The 17058-nt window shown below is 45.9% G+C and overlaps 1 protein-coding gene across 3 annotated transcripts; it reads right to left on the bottom strand.

Annotated features, from left to right (window-relative positions):
- Nucleotides 1-1798: 1798 nt before the first annotated feature.
- On the bottom strand, nucleotides 1799-16726 carry tbc1d30 (TBC1 domain family, member 30). Of its 3 annotated transcripts, XM_023841374.2 has the most exons (14): nucleotides 15869-16726; nucleotides 15314-15478; nucleotides 10785-10846; nucleotides 10547-10612; nucleotides 10063-10188; nucleotides 9163-9348; nucleotides 8898-9066; nucleotides 8249-8417; nucleotides 7640-7745; nucleotides 6912-7018; nucleotides 5376-5515; nucleotides 4294-4497; nucleotides 4143-4202; nucleotides 1799-3838 (listed from the first exon to the last, which is right to left on the bottom strand). In XM_023841374.2, exons 1-14 carry the CDS (start codon nucleotides 16392-16394, stop codon nucleotides 3039-3041), a joined length of 2886 nt encoding a protein of 961 aa, XP_023697142.2. In that variant the 5' UTR covers nucleotides 16395-16726; the 3' UTR covers nucleotides 1799-3038. The 3 variants fall into 3 exon arrangements, with proteins under 3 accessions (XP_023697142.2, XP_023697144.2, XP_023697145.2); XM_023841376.2 differs by lacking the exon at nucleotides 4143-4202 and having other exon boundaries at nucleotides 15869-16725; XM_023841377.2 differs by lacking the exons at nucleotides 4143-4202; nucleotides 15314-15478; nucleotides 15869-16726 and adding an exon at nucleotides 12145-12844.
- Between the last annotated feature and the right edge of the window lie 332 nt (nucleotides 16727-17058).

Here is a 17058-nt window from a genome sequence, read left to right as displayed (position 1 = left end):
CAACGGTGTTTCTAAATAGCAAAAACACAAAGATTGTACTTGTAGTCTTGGTAATCCTAGGCTTTTTACCGTTCTCTGTACTTCTGTTCTTGAGCACTGGAACTCGTCTTTGACAATGGGAGATGACATAAAACAGGCACACAAGAACACAAGTACTCTCAAGTACTCATACTGTGAAACACCCCGATACTCAAGAACAGAAGTGCAGAGGACGGTAAAAATTCCAGGATGTCAGTACAGATGTTAGATTCCTTGCTATGTTTTCGTCACACAGTGGTGACTAAAGTGTGCTTGGCTCAGGATTGTTAAGTGCAATGTGAGTGCAGACCAGCAGGGGCTGGCAGTCGTGCTCTGGCCAAGTACAGGGCAACCAAGCCAAGTGTGAGTACGCTCTAAAACAAGAGCGGCTCAGCATCTGAAAAACTACTGACCACAACACTAATCACAAAACACATTAACAGACTCAAAATCTGTTAAAAATTGATGAAATATAGCTGAAGCCAATAGTTTTATTCATCCAGGCTCCTTCGGTTACTCAGCCTGTTTAAACACCATACGATTATCCATAAAGAGAAACTATGTTCATTTCACATGTCATTTATGCGAGTTATTTCACTTTGAGCAAAGATTTCAAAGAAGATACTACTGAAAATGAAAAACGTCTTTTTCAATCAAATTAGCTTCACAAAAGTGGAGGAAGAGGCAAGACGAGTCAATGGTTCCAGTTGCACCAAGAAGCAGGGACCCAAAGAAGAACCTCTTCAGGGACCAAACAGGAAAGAAGCTCATCTCCGTTTGTGGAGGAAACTGGGCAATTTTTGAATGTCTAAAGTATCGGGGCAAAGACAGAAAGACATAATTAATAAGGATGAGCTAAATGGTGACTTGACTAAAGGCTGTTAAGAGTAAACCAAACAAAAAGGTTCACCAGAGGAGAAGCAGACTGCAAAGGAGAGACTGTCAGTGTCAGATTTGGGAAAAATCACCGCAGAGAGGAGGCCAGGACTAATAAGACAACTGAACAGAAGGGGACCTGTTCCGACAGACACCAAGCCAGATACCGACTTGGTCAGACACATGCCAGGTCAAAGACTGGCCTGCCAAGAGGGGGGGCAGAGGAGGGCCAGGGGCCACCAAGTCATCTTGGTGACATAAATTACTGAACCCTGAAAGTATATTTAATGCAGGTCTACAAAGGCCCCAGAGAATTTTTTTTATTATTTGATTTGGTGTATTTCTATTTGGCTTAACATTTGTCTTTTTGATGTTTCTAATATCCCTCACTATGTAGTCTGTGGTGTTTGGTCAATGTGTTAAGGTTACTTAATAAAAGAGTAACTTGCATTTAAATTTTCCGTGTTGATGTGGTTTCATTTCAAAATGTGTACACAGTAAACATATTTACTGTTTGCACTGTGCATAACGTCTACATTTTGTCAGTTTTGCATTAAGCTACTGCGGGGCCTTGAGGGTATTTGCTTCCCCCTTGTGGACAAAACTAGAAATTACACAAAATCAAATCAAAGCACATAGTACGAATAATGGATGCTGAAGAAAGTCTCAGACACAGAGGACAAGGTGGCGTGAGGATTCCTAGCAGCTGTGTTGGGCAGCGTGTCGGTCTTGGTTGGATTAAGGTACCTGGAATGTTTGTCTCAAAATGTTTCGAAAAGATGTCACAGCAATATCTTTGCTTCTTAACTCTTTTATTTAGGACTTAGAAACAAGCATGAGCCATATTTTTTCCATGATTACCAACAGTCAGTTATTCCCAGTGTCACAAACATTTCATGAAGAACTTCTTAGGTCAAAGTTCTAACCCTGCATTCAGTCTTTATAGTTACAGATCCACCAGCCTACAGGCATTTTCTTTACAGACATCAACAACCACATTGTGCAATTAAACTTCTGGAAGGTCAATACATGCTTCCCCCACATTCATTACACACTTTAAGACTAAAGGAACCAACTGCTTTGATGCAATGCAACAAGTAAATCATCAGGAGTGTCTCACACAAGATCACACTCATCTGAACTACAAAGGATTCGAGTCGTACCCAACAAAGCCACCAGGATGTCAGATTTTCAGTGCAACGCACCGACCATCTGAAGGTGTTGCCATTTTGTAGCTGCAAACTGTGCCTTACATGATGCATTTATTCTAATGAACACTGAAAACAGAAAAGCTGATATCAGGACCAGACAGTGGAACGGCTTCACACACCATACTCCCCATTTCCACTTAAATACACATTATGTTGCTTTTCACTCCATAACACATGACAAACAGAACTTGGCCATCAATAGGCTATTAAACTGGCTGAATGCAGAACATACAGGTATGAATGAAAGCAGACAGCCATGAAGAGCAGGCTTAGAAGCTTCATGTCTCACTGATATGGATGGATGGTGGGACCCCTTACGGTGCTGAGAAACCGGGACCCAGGGGCAGCCCGTCCGCTGAGCTCCTGTCTGACACACAGCACATACAACCAGATCTCAGGACCTTTTCCCTGGTGGCTCCAAAAGGGGACCTAGACCCCACCTCCCCCCATAATGATTCCTGCCCCTTATGGCACACCTGTCCTTAAGGCACACGTATGGAGTTCACATCTCCATACACAGCAGAGCAGTGAGCGATTGTGCGGAACCTGGCATGTGTGCTGTTGAGCATGGAGTGACACACTGACCGCACTGAAGTGGAGCGCAACACCTGTTATGGGATATGAGATTCACACTCCGCACACAGCTGTCCCAGATCCCCGCCCCGAGGACGGACCGATGCTGTACTTCATTCAGTGCAGGTTCTTAGAGAACAAAAACCATATCAATTATTTAATCTGAGCATAGATATTTTTATGTGCTAGATGACACTCATCTTCTCCAGGGGAGTTTGAGGTCAGCCATCATTCGGTTGTGGCAGCATAAACCTGACTCTGAATACTGTAACTTGGGAAATAAGTGCTGCACCCCCCGCCCAAATGGAGATAGGCGGGGGAGGGGCTGCGAGTCTCACAGCAGCCTGGCTTCAGTCCCCGTCATCGTCTCTTGGTGGCGCTGCTGGCCACGAGTCTCATACTTTTGCTCATGTGGGGAAGATGCACGGTAGGGGTGCGCGCGGTGGGGCCGTACAGGCCCAGGTTCCGGGCGGCAGCGGACTTGCGGAGCGGTTTGACGCTGGGGAAAGGCGAGAATGCCGTCGGTTGGGCGCGGGGGCTCAGAGTAGCGACGGAGGGACTGCGCTGCAGCGAGCTTCCGCTCCCGCTCTCAGAGCTGGAGGAGGAGTCCGACTCTTTGCGACGGCCAGGCTGGGGTGGGGGCGGCAGAACTGGGACGGGGGCGTCCGAGTCTGGAACCGTTTCAGTCTTTGGTGGAACACACGGCTCTGGTTCCTGTTCCAGCTCCAGGGAGGCTAGCTTCTGCTCGACCTGCTCAAGCCCCTCCTCCGGTTCTGCCTGGGGGGGTGGCGGGACCACCTCAGGGGGCGTCTCTTCACCCTCCTGGTCTGGCTCCTGCTTCATGCTCTCCAGTTCCCCACTGCTTTCCGCTTCCTCGGTCCCGTCGTCCACCGGCTCCGCTGTGCCCGTGAAGCCCAGTTGGGCGCAGGCACGTGCCATGTTCTGCCGGTGCGTGCGGACGTGGGCGCGCCATGGTGAGTGAGCCCGCCCTCGTGGGCTTCCGTTCCGGACCGGGCTGGAGTGTGCCTGGGGGAGGGGCCCCGGGATGAGGCCATTCCTGGAGCCCCTTAGCCCTTTTGGCTGCTTCCCCAGGAGCAGGTGGTTGACCACAGGCGACAGGTGGACCTGAGAGGCCAGCAGGCTGGTGGCCGGACATTTATCTGCAACCAGCAAGAAAGAGCCATTAAACCACATGGTGCACGCAATGGGATTTAATAAAGAAGAGCTTCCAGCTATAGCGGTAATAGAAAAGACGATGGTAAGCCAAGAGTCCAACGGCAACTGTGATTCACCCATAAAAAAAAAAGAAAGATCTGGTTTAGCTTTACACCCCCGTTTGCCCATGTGATTCCCTGCCAATAGCAAGCAGCTCCGAAACAAATTAAATCAAAGCCAAAAGCAGGACGAGAACAGCGCCCCCTAGTGCCCCACCAAACCCAACCAGTGCGTGCCAATGAATACTACCCAGACTTGGCTGGCTCTGGGGATCAGAAGAAACCCCAGTTTCTGTAAGTGCTTCTGAACCTGGAGGGGAAACGACAACTCAAGAGCTGGACCAACCCACAAGAACCACCCTCCGCAGGCCCTGGAGACCCCGGCCCCCGGCTGTCAGTACCTCCGCGGATGTAGAGCAGGCCGGCCTGCTGCTGCCTCTTCTTGATGCGGCTGTATTGCTTCTTCAGGGCGTTGATGTCCGTGCTCATGCGCTCCAGCATCATGCTGTTGATGGCGGCCTGGTGCTCCGCCCGTCCCGCCTCCACCGCCCCCGGGCTCAGCTCGGCGATGTTCCGGCTGGGCTGGCTCAGCTCCCCCTGCTGGTCTGCGGCAGTGGGAGGGTACAAATCCAGTAAGTTAGTTTACTCCCCAGCCACTGCATTCGAAGAAGAGCTGGAAGCTACCTGTAGCCACATTCCTTCCTCAATTTAGAACAGACCCTGACCTGACACAGTTTATATGAATCAGACATGGGTGAAAGCAGCTCCATCAGTCATTCGGTCATTTCTACAGGCACACAGATCCAGCTTTGCAGTAAGTAAACACCAACACCAGTACCAAGCGTCCTCCCCTTAGAGAATCAGCCCCTAACACCACGTCCTAAAAGCAGGAACAGAGCCTACTGCCAACGGCCAAGACAACCATTTCTCATCTTGGGCCTCGTGTCATTTCAAAAAGATGCACAGTCAAGCTATCAAATTACCTCAGCTAGCATTTCAGAGAAACACATGATTTTGTCCTTTGAGGATCTGTGCACTTTTTCAACTGAATATTATCCTGACTGCCAGAGGTGGAAATTTCAGGTCCAGAAAGAAAAAAATCCAGACCATGATTTTGTTTCAACCGAGCAGTCGAGCATGAAGAGTCACAGTCAGGGTGTACTCAACTGGATGGTTGAAACAAAAACTTGGGCTGGATTTTTTTTACTTTCTGGACCTGAAATTTCCACCTCTCATGACTGCATGCTCATGTCAGCAGTGGATGCCAACGGTTCCATGCAAAAAGCCGCTTCCTGTTTTGACAGGAAAGGTGGACGAGAGAGCAGGAAGTACAGCTGGGAGGGTCCACACCTCCAGAGGAAATGGGCAGGAGAGAGGGGCAGCAGTGGAATTCGCAAAAGGGCAACACTCCGCGCGCTGCTCTTGCAAGGCTGGGGAGGGAATGCATCCCGGAGTTGTGTAGCAGAGGCAGGGATGGCCAGACCTTTCAGGTGTCTCTGGTACTTCTGCAGTTCAGGAGCCAGGAGGCCACCAAATGGCCCCAGGCAGCCCAGGATACTGGCCAGGGAGTCCTCATCGTCGACATCAGCCTCGTCGTCACTGTCCCGCACGTGGCCCCCCTGGCTGCGAGCGGAAGAGGGGCGGAGTCAGGGGCAGCGTGAGTACGAAGTGGCAAATCCACCCCAACCTACACCCGCCACCAGGTTCCCATAGGAACCAGTCAAGTAGGACAAACCCTGAAGCTCATCATCACACATGTGGTATTCAGCATCCAGTCCAGACATTATCTGATGGAACCAGTAACATGCAGAAGGACATTCAAACACCACGCAGCCAGAACAGCAGTCTGAGTCACACCTCGTCCAAAGGAAACACTCCCTTCCTGCCCGAATTCGAACACCTCTGATCATTAGCGTTACTACAAACAGCCAGATGTGCCACTGTAGGCACTCAGATGATTAGAGTACGGAAGCTGTGAGTGACCTCATGTGCTCCAAGAACTTCCACCACAAGTCCAAACAGAATCCTGCAGAGAGGCGACAGCTGTGAACATCAGGTCCAGAAGATTCTGCAGACTCATCTCAAACAAGCAGTTACAACACAGGAGGTTCTTCTCTAGTTACATTTGACCTCAGTCAAGGACGCACCCATACTCCACTGGATGAAAGGGTTAGGAATGTCAGATATATTAACAGATTGTCCACCGAACACCGTCTGTCACGACAGAAACTGTCCCTGTCAGCGTTGTCCCTCATGTAAGTGTCTGCTGGAAACACAAGACCGTTTGTGATCAGTGACCTCATTTTTATGTACTTACAATTTGAAAGACAAACATAATTTTTTTTAAAAAGTGCAGAGAAAGATGCAGAGCTTGGCCTAATGTTTACCCCAAAGTCATGCCCTGACACCCAAGCCTCCCAGGTAGCGGTAAATTCACATGCACACATATCGTGCTGCAACCTGCATTTGTCCAACTGCAAAACGCGCAGTTGACCTGGACTGCCACATCTGCGTAAAGCCAGGTAACGGCCAGCCCACATTTGATGTGACAGCTATCCTTACATAATACACAGAGGTGATATTTAGCCAGCCAGACCATCTTCAGCAGCTTGTGATGACAGTTCTTAGTCATTAATTTATAGTACCTTTCTGTAGTAAATCTATTGAACTACTATAAGCAACCAGTAACCTGCACTCTCAAGGACTCAAGTCTAGCTCCTTAACCATTACCACTGTACTCCATTGTATTTGCACTTTAATAGACGTCAACCCGAGCTGCTCCAGTTCAATCTCCTCACTATGGAGTACAACAGGACCCTTCCTAGGTTACTGTCCAGGAGAATCGAGTAACTCCAGGCTCGAAGCCAGGAATCTCTATTCCGGTCCTGGAGGGCCAGTTTGCAACGTAGTTAGCAGATTTCCCTGCTGAAACACACCGGAACTGGGGAAGCCTGCCCTAAGGAATCCCAGAGCATGGCGAATGTTAAGAGGCAGGCCCGGATCCTTCCGGAAGACCCACCTGCCGCTGGCCTTAATGGGGGCGGGGAAAGGCGTGATGTTGTAGGTGTACTTCTCACGCAGCTCTGCCAGCTGGGGGAACGGGAAGGCAGCCATGGAGTACACCATCTGTCCGCAAAAAAAGAAAAACAAATGGATAAATAAATTGGAGAGTATGTTTCACGCCTTGCTGAGTTAAGAGCGCAAGGTGCCAAATCAAAATGATCACATGACCAGCAGGAGATGACTGCGTGCCTAAATAATGTATCGCTAAATAATTCATATAACCTGGTTAAGTCAGTGAACCAGGACTGCTCTTTACAGGGACACATGACCAGTATTTACTGCATCTGTAATTGCAATTGCAATACATTTCAGGTCCAGAAAGTAAAATCCAAACCAGGATTTTGTTTCAACCAACCAGTTCAGTACTCTGTGACTGTGACTCTTTATACTCAACTGGTTGGTTGAAACAAAATCCTGGTTTGGATTTTACTTTCTGGACCTGAAATGTCCACCTATGTAAATTGGATTGCAAGAACACTAAGAAAACTACACTGGTTCATTCCACACAGAATACTTATTCCTGATTGACTCACCACATAATATTACCCACATGCGTCATATATGTCGCCCAATGTTTATTATTTTGCATTAGCCACTTGCACCACTGTGTGAGGATTTTTTGGGACTCGAACCCATCCCTAAGCCCAGGTGTGGGCCCTGCTTGGCGTCAAGGCAGACGCCCACCTGCATGAGCTCGTTGGAATCAATCAGATTGTTCTCCAGCATTTCCTGGGTCAGGCAGCCCATAGTGCTGTAGAATTCGTCTGCACTCTGACAGTACTCGATCCGCCTAGCAGAGGGGAGAGTGAATCAGCACCGTACGGCTTCACAGGGCTGGATACCAGAACCCACGTCGAACCACTTCCTTATGATGTTGCAGTTTCACAGACATGGAGCGGTCCCATTAGGGAGCATGTTCCCATGGTGATGAGCATGAGACTGAAGAAAGAACATCCATCTGTCTGTATGAGTCTTACATAGAGAATCCTTCAAATCACCATTTCAAGATTAGACAGCAGCGTAGGGGGAGCTTTTCCAGAACAACCTTCTCTCTCCTTTGTAACTATCAGTATTTGAACAATGTCAAAACGAACAACTTTAACTAGTCTCAGATCACACTGAACACAAGAACATTCCAGGAATTCTGGATACCAGTTGTCTCCTGAGCCCGATGGATACAGGCTACATGGTCACTTAACCATAAAGAGATTTTCCTCTCACCGGGAATCAAACATGCAACGCTGTGCTTGCTGCCCGGAGTGGCTGCCACAGGTTAGACGCAAACCTACTCACTCGGCCAGCTTCACCCAGATGGCCAGCGCCACACGCAGGAGCACCTCCGAGCCCTCAAAGAAGACCGAGTCCCAGATCTTCAGCACGGTATGGTGGGGCAGGCAGGTGGCAAACAGGGTGAGGAACCACTGCATAGTGAAGACGTTGGTCAGCGGTGGCTCGTAGCTCCCTGGTGCAGGAAACCGGAGGGGAAAGGTCATAGGGCATAGGTCATGGGTGAAAGGTTGTGGGGGGATAACACAAACGATGTTTTTCAATATGCATACTTGACCGTACTTATGTTCTTATGTGCCCGTTTTACATCATCTTCCATTACCAAAGACCAGTTCCAATACTCAAGAAGAGAAGTACAGAGGACAGTAAAAATCCCCAGCTGTCATTCTTGCCCCGCCCCCAAATATCAAGGATACATCGAATGCATCCTCGCCAAAGGAGGCCATGATTCATTGCACCCCAAGTTCGTTCTTGGGAGGCAAGTTAGCAAGACTGCTCTTGCCAAGATCACAAGTACGATCTTCACGTTCTTGGTATTGAAACACCCCAAGCCAGTGATGTGCTCACTACTGAGCTGTAGGCTGCTGTACTGAGCTTCAGGTGATGATCTCTTACTTGAGACGCAGCTGAAAAAGAGAGACCAAGTTTTACTCACCTCCACCCTTGCGGTTGGCTGCCTTCTGGAGGTAGTTCAGGTGCTGAGAGAGCTCAGGCAGCTTCAGCCTCAGCAAGTCCCTGAACACGGCCATGTCCACGGACAGTGCACGGAGGTTGTTGGCGAAGTAGCTGTCAGGAAGCACCTTGTCTATCAGGTAGATCATCACCTGCAGAGGTGCAAATAAAAACAGGCTCACTGCTCACGCCTTAAGTCTTGCAGTCAACACAGCTCAAAAATGCCTTGACTTCTGGTGAAGCTGTACCTTCAGAGCGTCCCCTTCATTTCCTTCAGTGACCTCAAGAATAAGAGCCGCCAGTACATTGAACCCTTGACAGTAACCAACATTCTTGTTCCAACGTGCATAGGCCAGCAACACTCGCTTCAGGACCACCCTGTCTTGCTCCCCCTCTTGGCCACAATAGGAACTGCATCCAGTCCTGTGAAGGTCCTGAAGAATCAAAAAGTCCACGTCACATAATGCAAGTTTGCTTCTTCTTGAATGAAGCCAGTTAATCAGTGCATCCACTCTCTGATGTTCAGAACAGATAGACAGGGCAATGACTGACACTATGGAACAACAGCCAGAGATACAGAGGCAGAGCGGAAGACCCAAGATAGAAAGCTGGACCGCTTCCCGCTCACTCAATGGTTCAGCACTCTGCATAAATGCATGCATGGCAGAAACGGCACAGGCCTTCACTTTTTCCATTACGCGCTCAGTGTTGACAGAGCGGCATGAGCAAACATCCTGATACTGATATTCTCCATTACAAACACGCCTTTGGCTGGAGCCAAGAATCTACTGTAATTATCCATCTAGGAGGATAAAAGTCAGGCTGATGCATAAAAAGGGGACTTATGGACAGGCTTGGAAGGACTTAAATTGCTTCAGAGGTAGCAAATGAATGTGACATATGGACAAAGCTACTGAATGCTGGCTGAATTTTATTAATAAATGAAGAATTAAACAATTACCATGTAGATCTGATGAAGAATAAATGATTAAAAGTACTACATACACGCAAGCGAGTGAAAATCGAACTGCACAAAAATTTTACAGCCTATATGACTGAAATAAACCAAGAAACAATCAACCACTTATAAAAATGGCTCATTAGACAGGCATCTTTTCCAGGCCAGGTCTCAGAGCCCCGTGCCTTGCCTTGACGATCTGGATGCCCAGTGAGTCGTCGTCTGGGTTACTGCGGTCATTAAAGGCAAACCTCAGGGTCTTCTCCCAGTCGATGGAGATGCTGTGGAGGTACTGGTCAGCCAAAGTCAGCCACACCTGGAGAAAAATTCATTTTATTTATATTTATTTATATAAATATATATATATATATATATATATATTATATATATATATATATATATATATATATATATATATATATATATATATATATATATATATATATATATATATATATGCTGAAAATAAGATTCCACTGTATTGGCTTGTTTTTAAAAAAAAATATTATTATAATAATCACAATTCATTACTACAGTAGTTTACTAGTTCAGCTGAATTTCTAGGAATTGACTAAGAATTCAAATTTGGTGTTACATTGCAATTGCAACTAAAAAAAAATACCAAAAAAAAAAATAATTCCACTTGAAAGCCAAGGAGGGGCAGGTGACGTTACCCTTTTTCTCCACTCCTTGGGGATGCCAGTGGGCAGTCGGGCCACAGCCTTGAGGGCATCGAACCACTGCAAGACACAAGTCACATGACACTCCAGACTGTCATCAACCACCTGCTTCACTCACATAAGCTCTATCCCACAGCTTCTCAATTTCAAACACACTGTGGCATAAAAAAGCCTGAAAGCCTTTCAGCTTCACAGACAAGGAGTGCAGGAGCATCGTATTAAAACTACTCACCTGCTGGAAGCCATTTTTACCCAGGGATGGTTCAAGGGTAAACTTCAGCCTTGTGTCCACCCCTGATTAACCAAGTGAAAAAATACACAAATTAGAACACAACTGAAGAGGTATTGGTTTGGTTCACCCACCAACCCAGTTTCAAATTTAGAACCCCTTGTAACCTTGACTTAAAGTCATCAAAAAAAAGGCAACCAAAATGATGGGTAAAATATTCAACTCGCCAGCTCCGTTTGAAATGTCAAACAAGTTAAGAAAGACCAGAAATTGACATTAGAAGCGCTACTGTTCCATCGCCCTAAGGCATAGTGTCTTTACTGGGAAGCGATTACGTCATGCACTTTTATGAAAGGACGGACCCCCCCACCATTGCCCGTTGAAATATAACCAGGTAGCGGGCATATTTTTCTAACAAAAAAACGGAAAACAGATAAGAGGAAGTTATTTTGACCATGAGTTATTTAAAATAAGACAATTAAGAGAATGGACAATATTCGCTGACACAAAATGTCAAGCCGCTGTTCCGCGCTGCGTGGTGCTGATTTCGTACTTCCGCTCTCTGACAACAAAGTGTGCTGCACGTACATGGAGGCCAGATCAAATACCAAAAAAATCAAAACAGCACACATCCACCTTAATGTTCATCTGCCAAGCTTTTAGTAACGAGCCATTCACTACAAGATACAGGTCCGGTGATAACGAAGCACCGGCCAGCCAACTGCAGCAGCAGCCATCGCGGAGCTCTGTGGCAGCAATAACACGGTGTCGCCTTAAATTTAGCCCTCACACGGATTAGATCTTAAACAGTTTAACTTTTAAACAAACTATAATAACCTGCACCCGCATACGTCATGACGCCTCGTCCGAACGGCTCACGAAACCCCCGGTTATGTCTTCCACCATGTTTCCTGAAAGCCCTTTCATTTCTCTTTGAATATTTAGGATAAAAGGGATTAAACGATTAGTCCTGGAAGGGAGTCCTCCTACTTCCTGAAAACCTTACAATAAAATAGCGTTAAACGACGCATGAATAAATGCCGGTTATATTACATAGAGTATATTACATAGAGTACAGTCAATATTATGTATGTTAAATATGGCTATTTAAAGTCGATAGCCGTGAAGTGGTAAACCACGGTAACAAGGGGGACTACAAAAGAAAACATTAATCTGAGTACCCTTAAATTAAAAACAACCGAGGAGACTTAACACATCCAGCGTATAATCAACCATATAAAATGATTCAGAATAAGAAGACTTGGATTCGCAATGACGTGCAGCGCATATCCCCCTCCTGAATAAAGGGTGATCACTCGTTATCAGTAACCAAAGAGGCATGGAGGCATCGCGCCCAGATCACCTGGCTCCAAGGTGCACAGCAGGCGAGGAGCGCTCCTGGAGATGCAGCTGCGCTTCTTCAGGACATTGCTGATGATGTTACCGACCCCTCCAGCGGTCTGCCGCTTCACACAGACCCGAGACCTTTTAGAGGCGGCGAGCCTGTCTTGCTTCATTGAGAAAAATCCAGGGCGATGAAATCAAAATCAAATGAACGTGCCTGAACCAGTCACCGAATTTCTATTTGCTATTGCTCACTGTTTGGCAACAGTTCCGAATAGTCTCCGGTATCCCCCTCCACACTTGGACAAAGAGATATTAATTGTTCTTTAGAAGGGTGGCAGCGATCACTTGGTCGACTGCTTCATGCATCTCAGCGATTGAATCCGCGGTTCGCTCCTCGCAAAATAAAATTATTTACGATCGCTGAATATTTCAGCTTCGAGTGCCGCACAAGGGCGGCATTCTGCATCCTACGTTACAAAAGCGATATATACATCCAATGCAGTCGTAGCGACGAGGTCATCCGAGCTCCCAGCGGACCATCCGCAGTCTGCAATGCAACTGCTGCAGCGGGACCCCGCTCACACCCACACGCGCGGCGTCACGGCTCCACACCTCCGGTAACGGCGGCTGCGGAAGGGAGCGGCAAGCGGGCAGTATCTCCCAAACGTTTAGCCAGGATCGGATGCAGTTAACTGGTATCTAAAATACTGTCAGGTGGCTGAAAGACGACTACAAGGCTAAATTACCGCTCTTGTTATAAAGACAGGTAATGGCAAACTTGCTAATTTTCAGAATTTAACACACCGTAACGTGTTTAATGTGTTGAAATGTTTCGGGTTTCAATCAAGTCAGAATAAAAATTACTTGTTCAAAAGAAGCATGACGAAAAAGAAGCTACGAAAAATTACCTCCTTAATGCCCAGAAATTCATAAATTAGTTTAAGGGAAAGAACATTATATAAACACTTAATACACCTGCCACGGCCGTTAATATTTTTTCATAAATATTCATAGCAGTAAGGCAGAATATACATGGCAGAGAAAAGACGGTTAAGGGGGTCTAATTTAATGCATATCTAATCACATCTGGGTGTAATCTTTCCTCATTATCATCAAAGAGCAAGAAACCTAACCACTTTCACAAATAATAAAAAAAACCATAACACTGAACAATTTCCATTCACAACAACATGCTTTCTCAGGGTTTGGTGCTGTGAATACCATACCTGTTTGATTCCTGCTACCAGGCTGCATGTGGATTAAAACAAAAAAAAAACCATGAATAAGCAAACCACAGAATGGAATGACTGACCATAGATCTGGGTCACCCAAGCTAGTACGCTATTGCTCAATATGGTGACATTTCAATTGTGTTTTAAGGTTCACTTTTCTTTTCAGATTTTCATAAAAATTGAAAGCGCAAACACAGTGCCATCATGTCCCTCCCAATTTGTCCATCTGCAATGGCAGAGAATCAACTGTGAATACAGGAGCTCTACAGGCACCTAGAAGCAGGCCGTTAACATTGTGTAATTTAAAGGGAAATATAATCTCAAATGGTTCTCCCGCTTATAGAAATAACTAGTATGTAAGCCAGCGTATCACACGCAGCTGTGCACTTTTACATTTTAAGGGTGTATAACAACAACAGTACTTAAGTTTTATAAAATGATCATTTAACATTTGCACAATTGTTTAATAACAGTTCTCCAGGAACCTACTTTATCCAGCAGCTACTGAGTTGTTTGCCCACCATAAGACTCTAGCCTTAGGTACTGTCACTTAGTACTGGTACTGAGTCTTAGTGTCACTTAGTACTGGTACTGAGTCTTAGTGTCACTTAGTACTGGTACTGAGTCTTAGCACTCTTTAGTGGCAGCAGAAATAAAAAATACATACAGACACACTCCTTTTGTCAGGCTAACGGTTAAATGAACTTCTGGGCCAACATGTACAGATTGAATCAGACATTTTACTGCAGCTCCACAGGCAAGAGGTGAAACTTCTTTTCATTGCATGTTAAACGTCAAGAAGGAAAAAATAAATAAATAAAAATAAATCAATCAGGAAATAGTCTATATGAACTTTAACTGGTACTACTGGGTAGGAACCACTGATGCAAAGCCTTATACTAATCAGTCTATGTAATGTGTATACCAATGAACACATTCTCCAAAAAACAAGGTGTCATCTACATTATTATGCTGCATTACAGTAGCTGGGCCTCGTACAGAATACTAGAGAACACTAATGCTCATTTGCAGATTTATCAAATACATTTACAGTTGCACTTCATATTTTGACGGTCTGTCCCATTTTCACTATTTCCCCGGGGAATGCACAACAGGACCAGAGAAATTAGACATCTTTAATGTGACTAAATCCATGGGCATCATTATGTCTCATAGCCCCTAGTATTTTAGCCCCGATACCAGCCCTCCTTCAAAAACACAAATAAATAAAATAAAGCCCCAGGTAAACTTAACTTGCCCCCTGATCTTTTCAATAGCTAGAAACGTCCCTGAATAACTCTGTAGACCGAAATTTGACCACTGGGAAGAAATAAACACCCAGAGATACATTTTGAATGTATTACAAAATGGAGAGATCATAAAATGTATATGTATGAACAGGCTAAAAAGACCAACATTTGTCCCAATCTGACTCGTAACCAGAAATACTGACACACACCATACTATATCCCGATACATATGATTTACAGGAGAGGCAATGACTATTACTAATCCAGCAATAATTTCTGATTTCGCTACAAGATGAAGCCAAAGACTATCCTGAAGTGCATGAGATCACCTGCCCATCACACACACAGCTATAGCAAATTAAAGCAAAACACCACGTTTTAATATTGCGTTAATGATAAGTCACAATTTCTGAAATTCCTGTTTCCATTTCCTGTCTCTTCAAACGTTTTAAAATCGACACTTTCAGTTTTACTCTTAAATGAATTCACACACAGGACTGAAAACCAGACTGACAATCCCCAGCTGCACATCTAAACCCTCCCAGCGTCCAGACTACATCCACACTTGACAGTGAGCGTGCAATTCACATGCTCCTCCCAGTAACACAACAAAACTAACACAGTCACAGGTGTTCACTATCTGCATCACTAGAGGAGTAACACCTGAAGAGCACAGCGAAGAAGGATCAAACCATGCTCTTACATCTTTTTGGAGACACGGCTTGCAGGCAGGCGGTCACAATGTCGCATTTCTTCTGCACCTTGTTATGCAGCCGGTCCTTCCTCTTCAGTTGGCGGACTAACTTTGCAGATTGAATCCCGATGCGATACTTCACCTCATAGATAATCGACTTCAGCTCCTCGGGGTCTGCAGGGGAAGAGGAGCAGTCCAACGTTACTGTCCACGGTCCAAGTGTATTACAGTTATAGTCTTGCATGAGCTGACACAGTGATTAATTATTACCGAAGGGCAGCAAAAAAGTCAAAAGCACATTTTGGGTAAAATAACAGCCCACATACATTTCCTGGCGTTCTTATCAAAGATAATACAGTATATTGTCTTTGCCACTAAACTATGCAGAATACATACGGGTTTCTACGCGGCCGTTTTCACTTTGCATGCCTTAACACTGTTAACAGTGATATTTATACCAAAGCAGCAGGTCAATTGCATGTTGCAAATTTATTCTGCAAATAAATAGCGCTTAAAAGGGAAAAAAAATCGTTTTTGTGGGGAAAACGAACTATTTGATCGCACCTTTTTGAGCCAGGTAATTCATTTGATACCGGCCAGTGTGCTTCTCCTGCAGCTCCTGGAGGAAAGTGGAGCCGGAATTACTTCTTCCCAAGAAGGCGTCCGAGCTAGAGGCTTCGGTAGAGCTGTCCATGCTGTCTGCGCTCCTCTTATAGCAGCCATCGTAGGTGTCATAAAGCTCCACCAAAAGGCAGTCCAAAATAGATGCTCTGGACAGGCATCGGGGCTCATCCCCCAAGGCTTCGCCATTCCCGGTACTCGAGCTCACGGAGCCGCCTGGGGTCCTGGCGTTTGTAGGAACCTGGCTGGCCGCCTGCGCGGTGACCTCGTCGGCGGTTCTCTCCAAGGCGCTTTCCCCGGGCTGACCTACGTGGCCCGACACTGCCCACTGGCCAAATAAAGGGAGCCCGTCCGAGTACGACGTGGCCAGGTTGACAAAAACGCCGCTCTCCTCCTCGGAAAGGATCTCACCTTCGCATATGTCAATTTCCAAAAGTTCGCCCTCACCTACTTCTGCCTGAGACGCCATGTCTCCAGTATCTCCCTTGCTTTAACTTGAGACGAGCCCAGTTTAGTGTCGTTTCGGGACCAGGGTAACTGTTACAGTGTAAGTGTTTACAGCACCATAATAAGCGCACAGGTACACCGAGCGCCCGAAGAGACTGCGAGCCGCGCCGAGCAGGTCCGGATCCTGGTGCATTCCATTCCACTCCTTCGCGAGGTTGGGCTCGTTCGCTTAAGGCTTCCCTTCCCTTGTTTTCCTTCCCTTCTCAAACTTCGGCGGCTAGGCTCACTCCCCTCCTGGGGGTGAATAGTACAGTCTGGGCTGAAACTTTTCTGTGGGTTAGACGCCACTGCCAACAGGTGCGACTGTCTTCATTAAACGTGGGAGTATGCAGCCATAGGTCGATATAGATTCCGTTCTGTCGATTGCAAGAATTTGATTTAGCTTAGTTTTTGGGAGCTTTGTGGATGTTTTTTAATATTTTAAATTGCAAAATTAACTAGCTCCTTAACAATAGACCAGAAATGTTGCTAGGATTAAAACATTTGGCAAAATTAAAAACATTTGTGTGACTCTTCTGTAACATTTAAATAAAATATTTTTATAACAATTTAAAAAATCTTAAATTGTTTTAAGTAGTTTACCATCAATCCCTCATCCATTTAAATAGATTATTCAGCAAGTAGGC

Source organism: Paramormyrops kingsleyae, chromosome 3 (genome assembly GCF_048594095.1).
Source record: "Paramormyrops kingsleyae isolate MSU_618 chromosome 3, PKINGS_0.4, whole genome shotgun sequence".
NCBI classification, from domain to species: Eukaryota; Metazoa; Chordata; class Actinopteri; order Osteoglossiformes; family Mormyridae; genus Paramormyrops; species Paramormyrops kingsleyae.
This window is presented reverse-complemented; position numbering and strand designations above follow the sequence as displayed.

Excerpts from the sequence above, each read along its gene's own strand:
- tbc1d30 (XM_023841374.2), bottom strand. The coding sequence starts at position 16,394 with ATGGCGTCTCAGGCAGAAGTAGGTGAGGGCGAACTTTTGGAAATTGAC. Across the intron at positions 5,516-6,911 it reads CCCATTAAGGCCAGCGGCAG|CCAGGGGGGCCACGTGCGGG; the intron begins GTGGGTCTTCCG and ends TTCCGCTCGCAG. Across the intron at positions 3,839-4,142 it reads CCAGAGCCAGCCAAGTCTGG|ATAAATGTCCGGCCACCAGC; the intron begins GTAGTATTCATT and ends TGCTGGTTGCAG.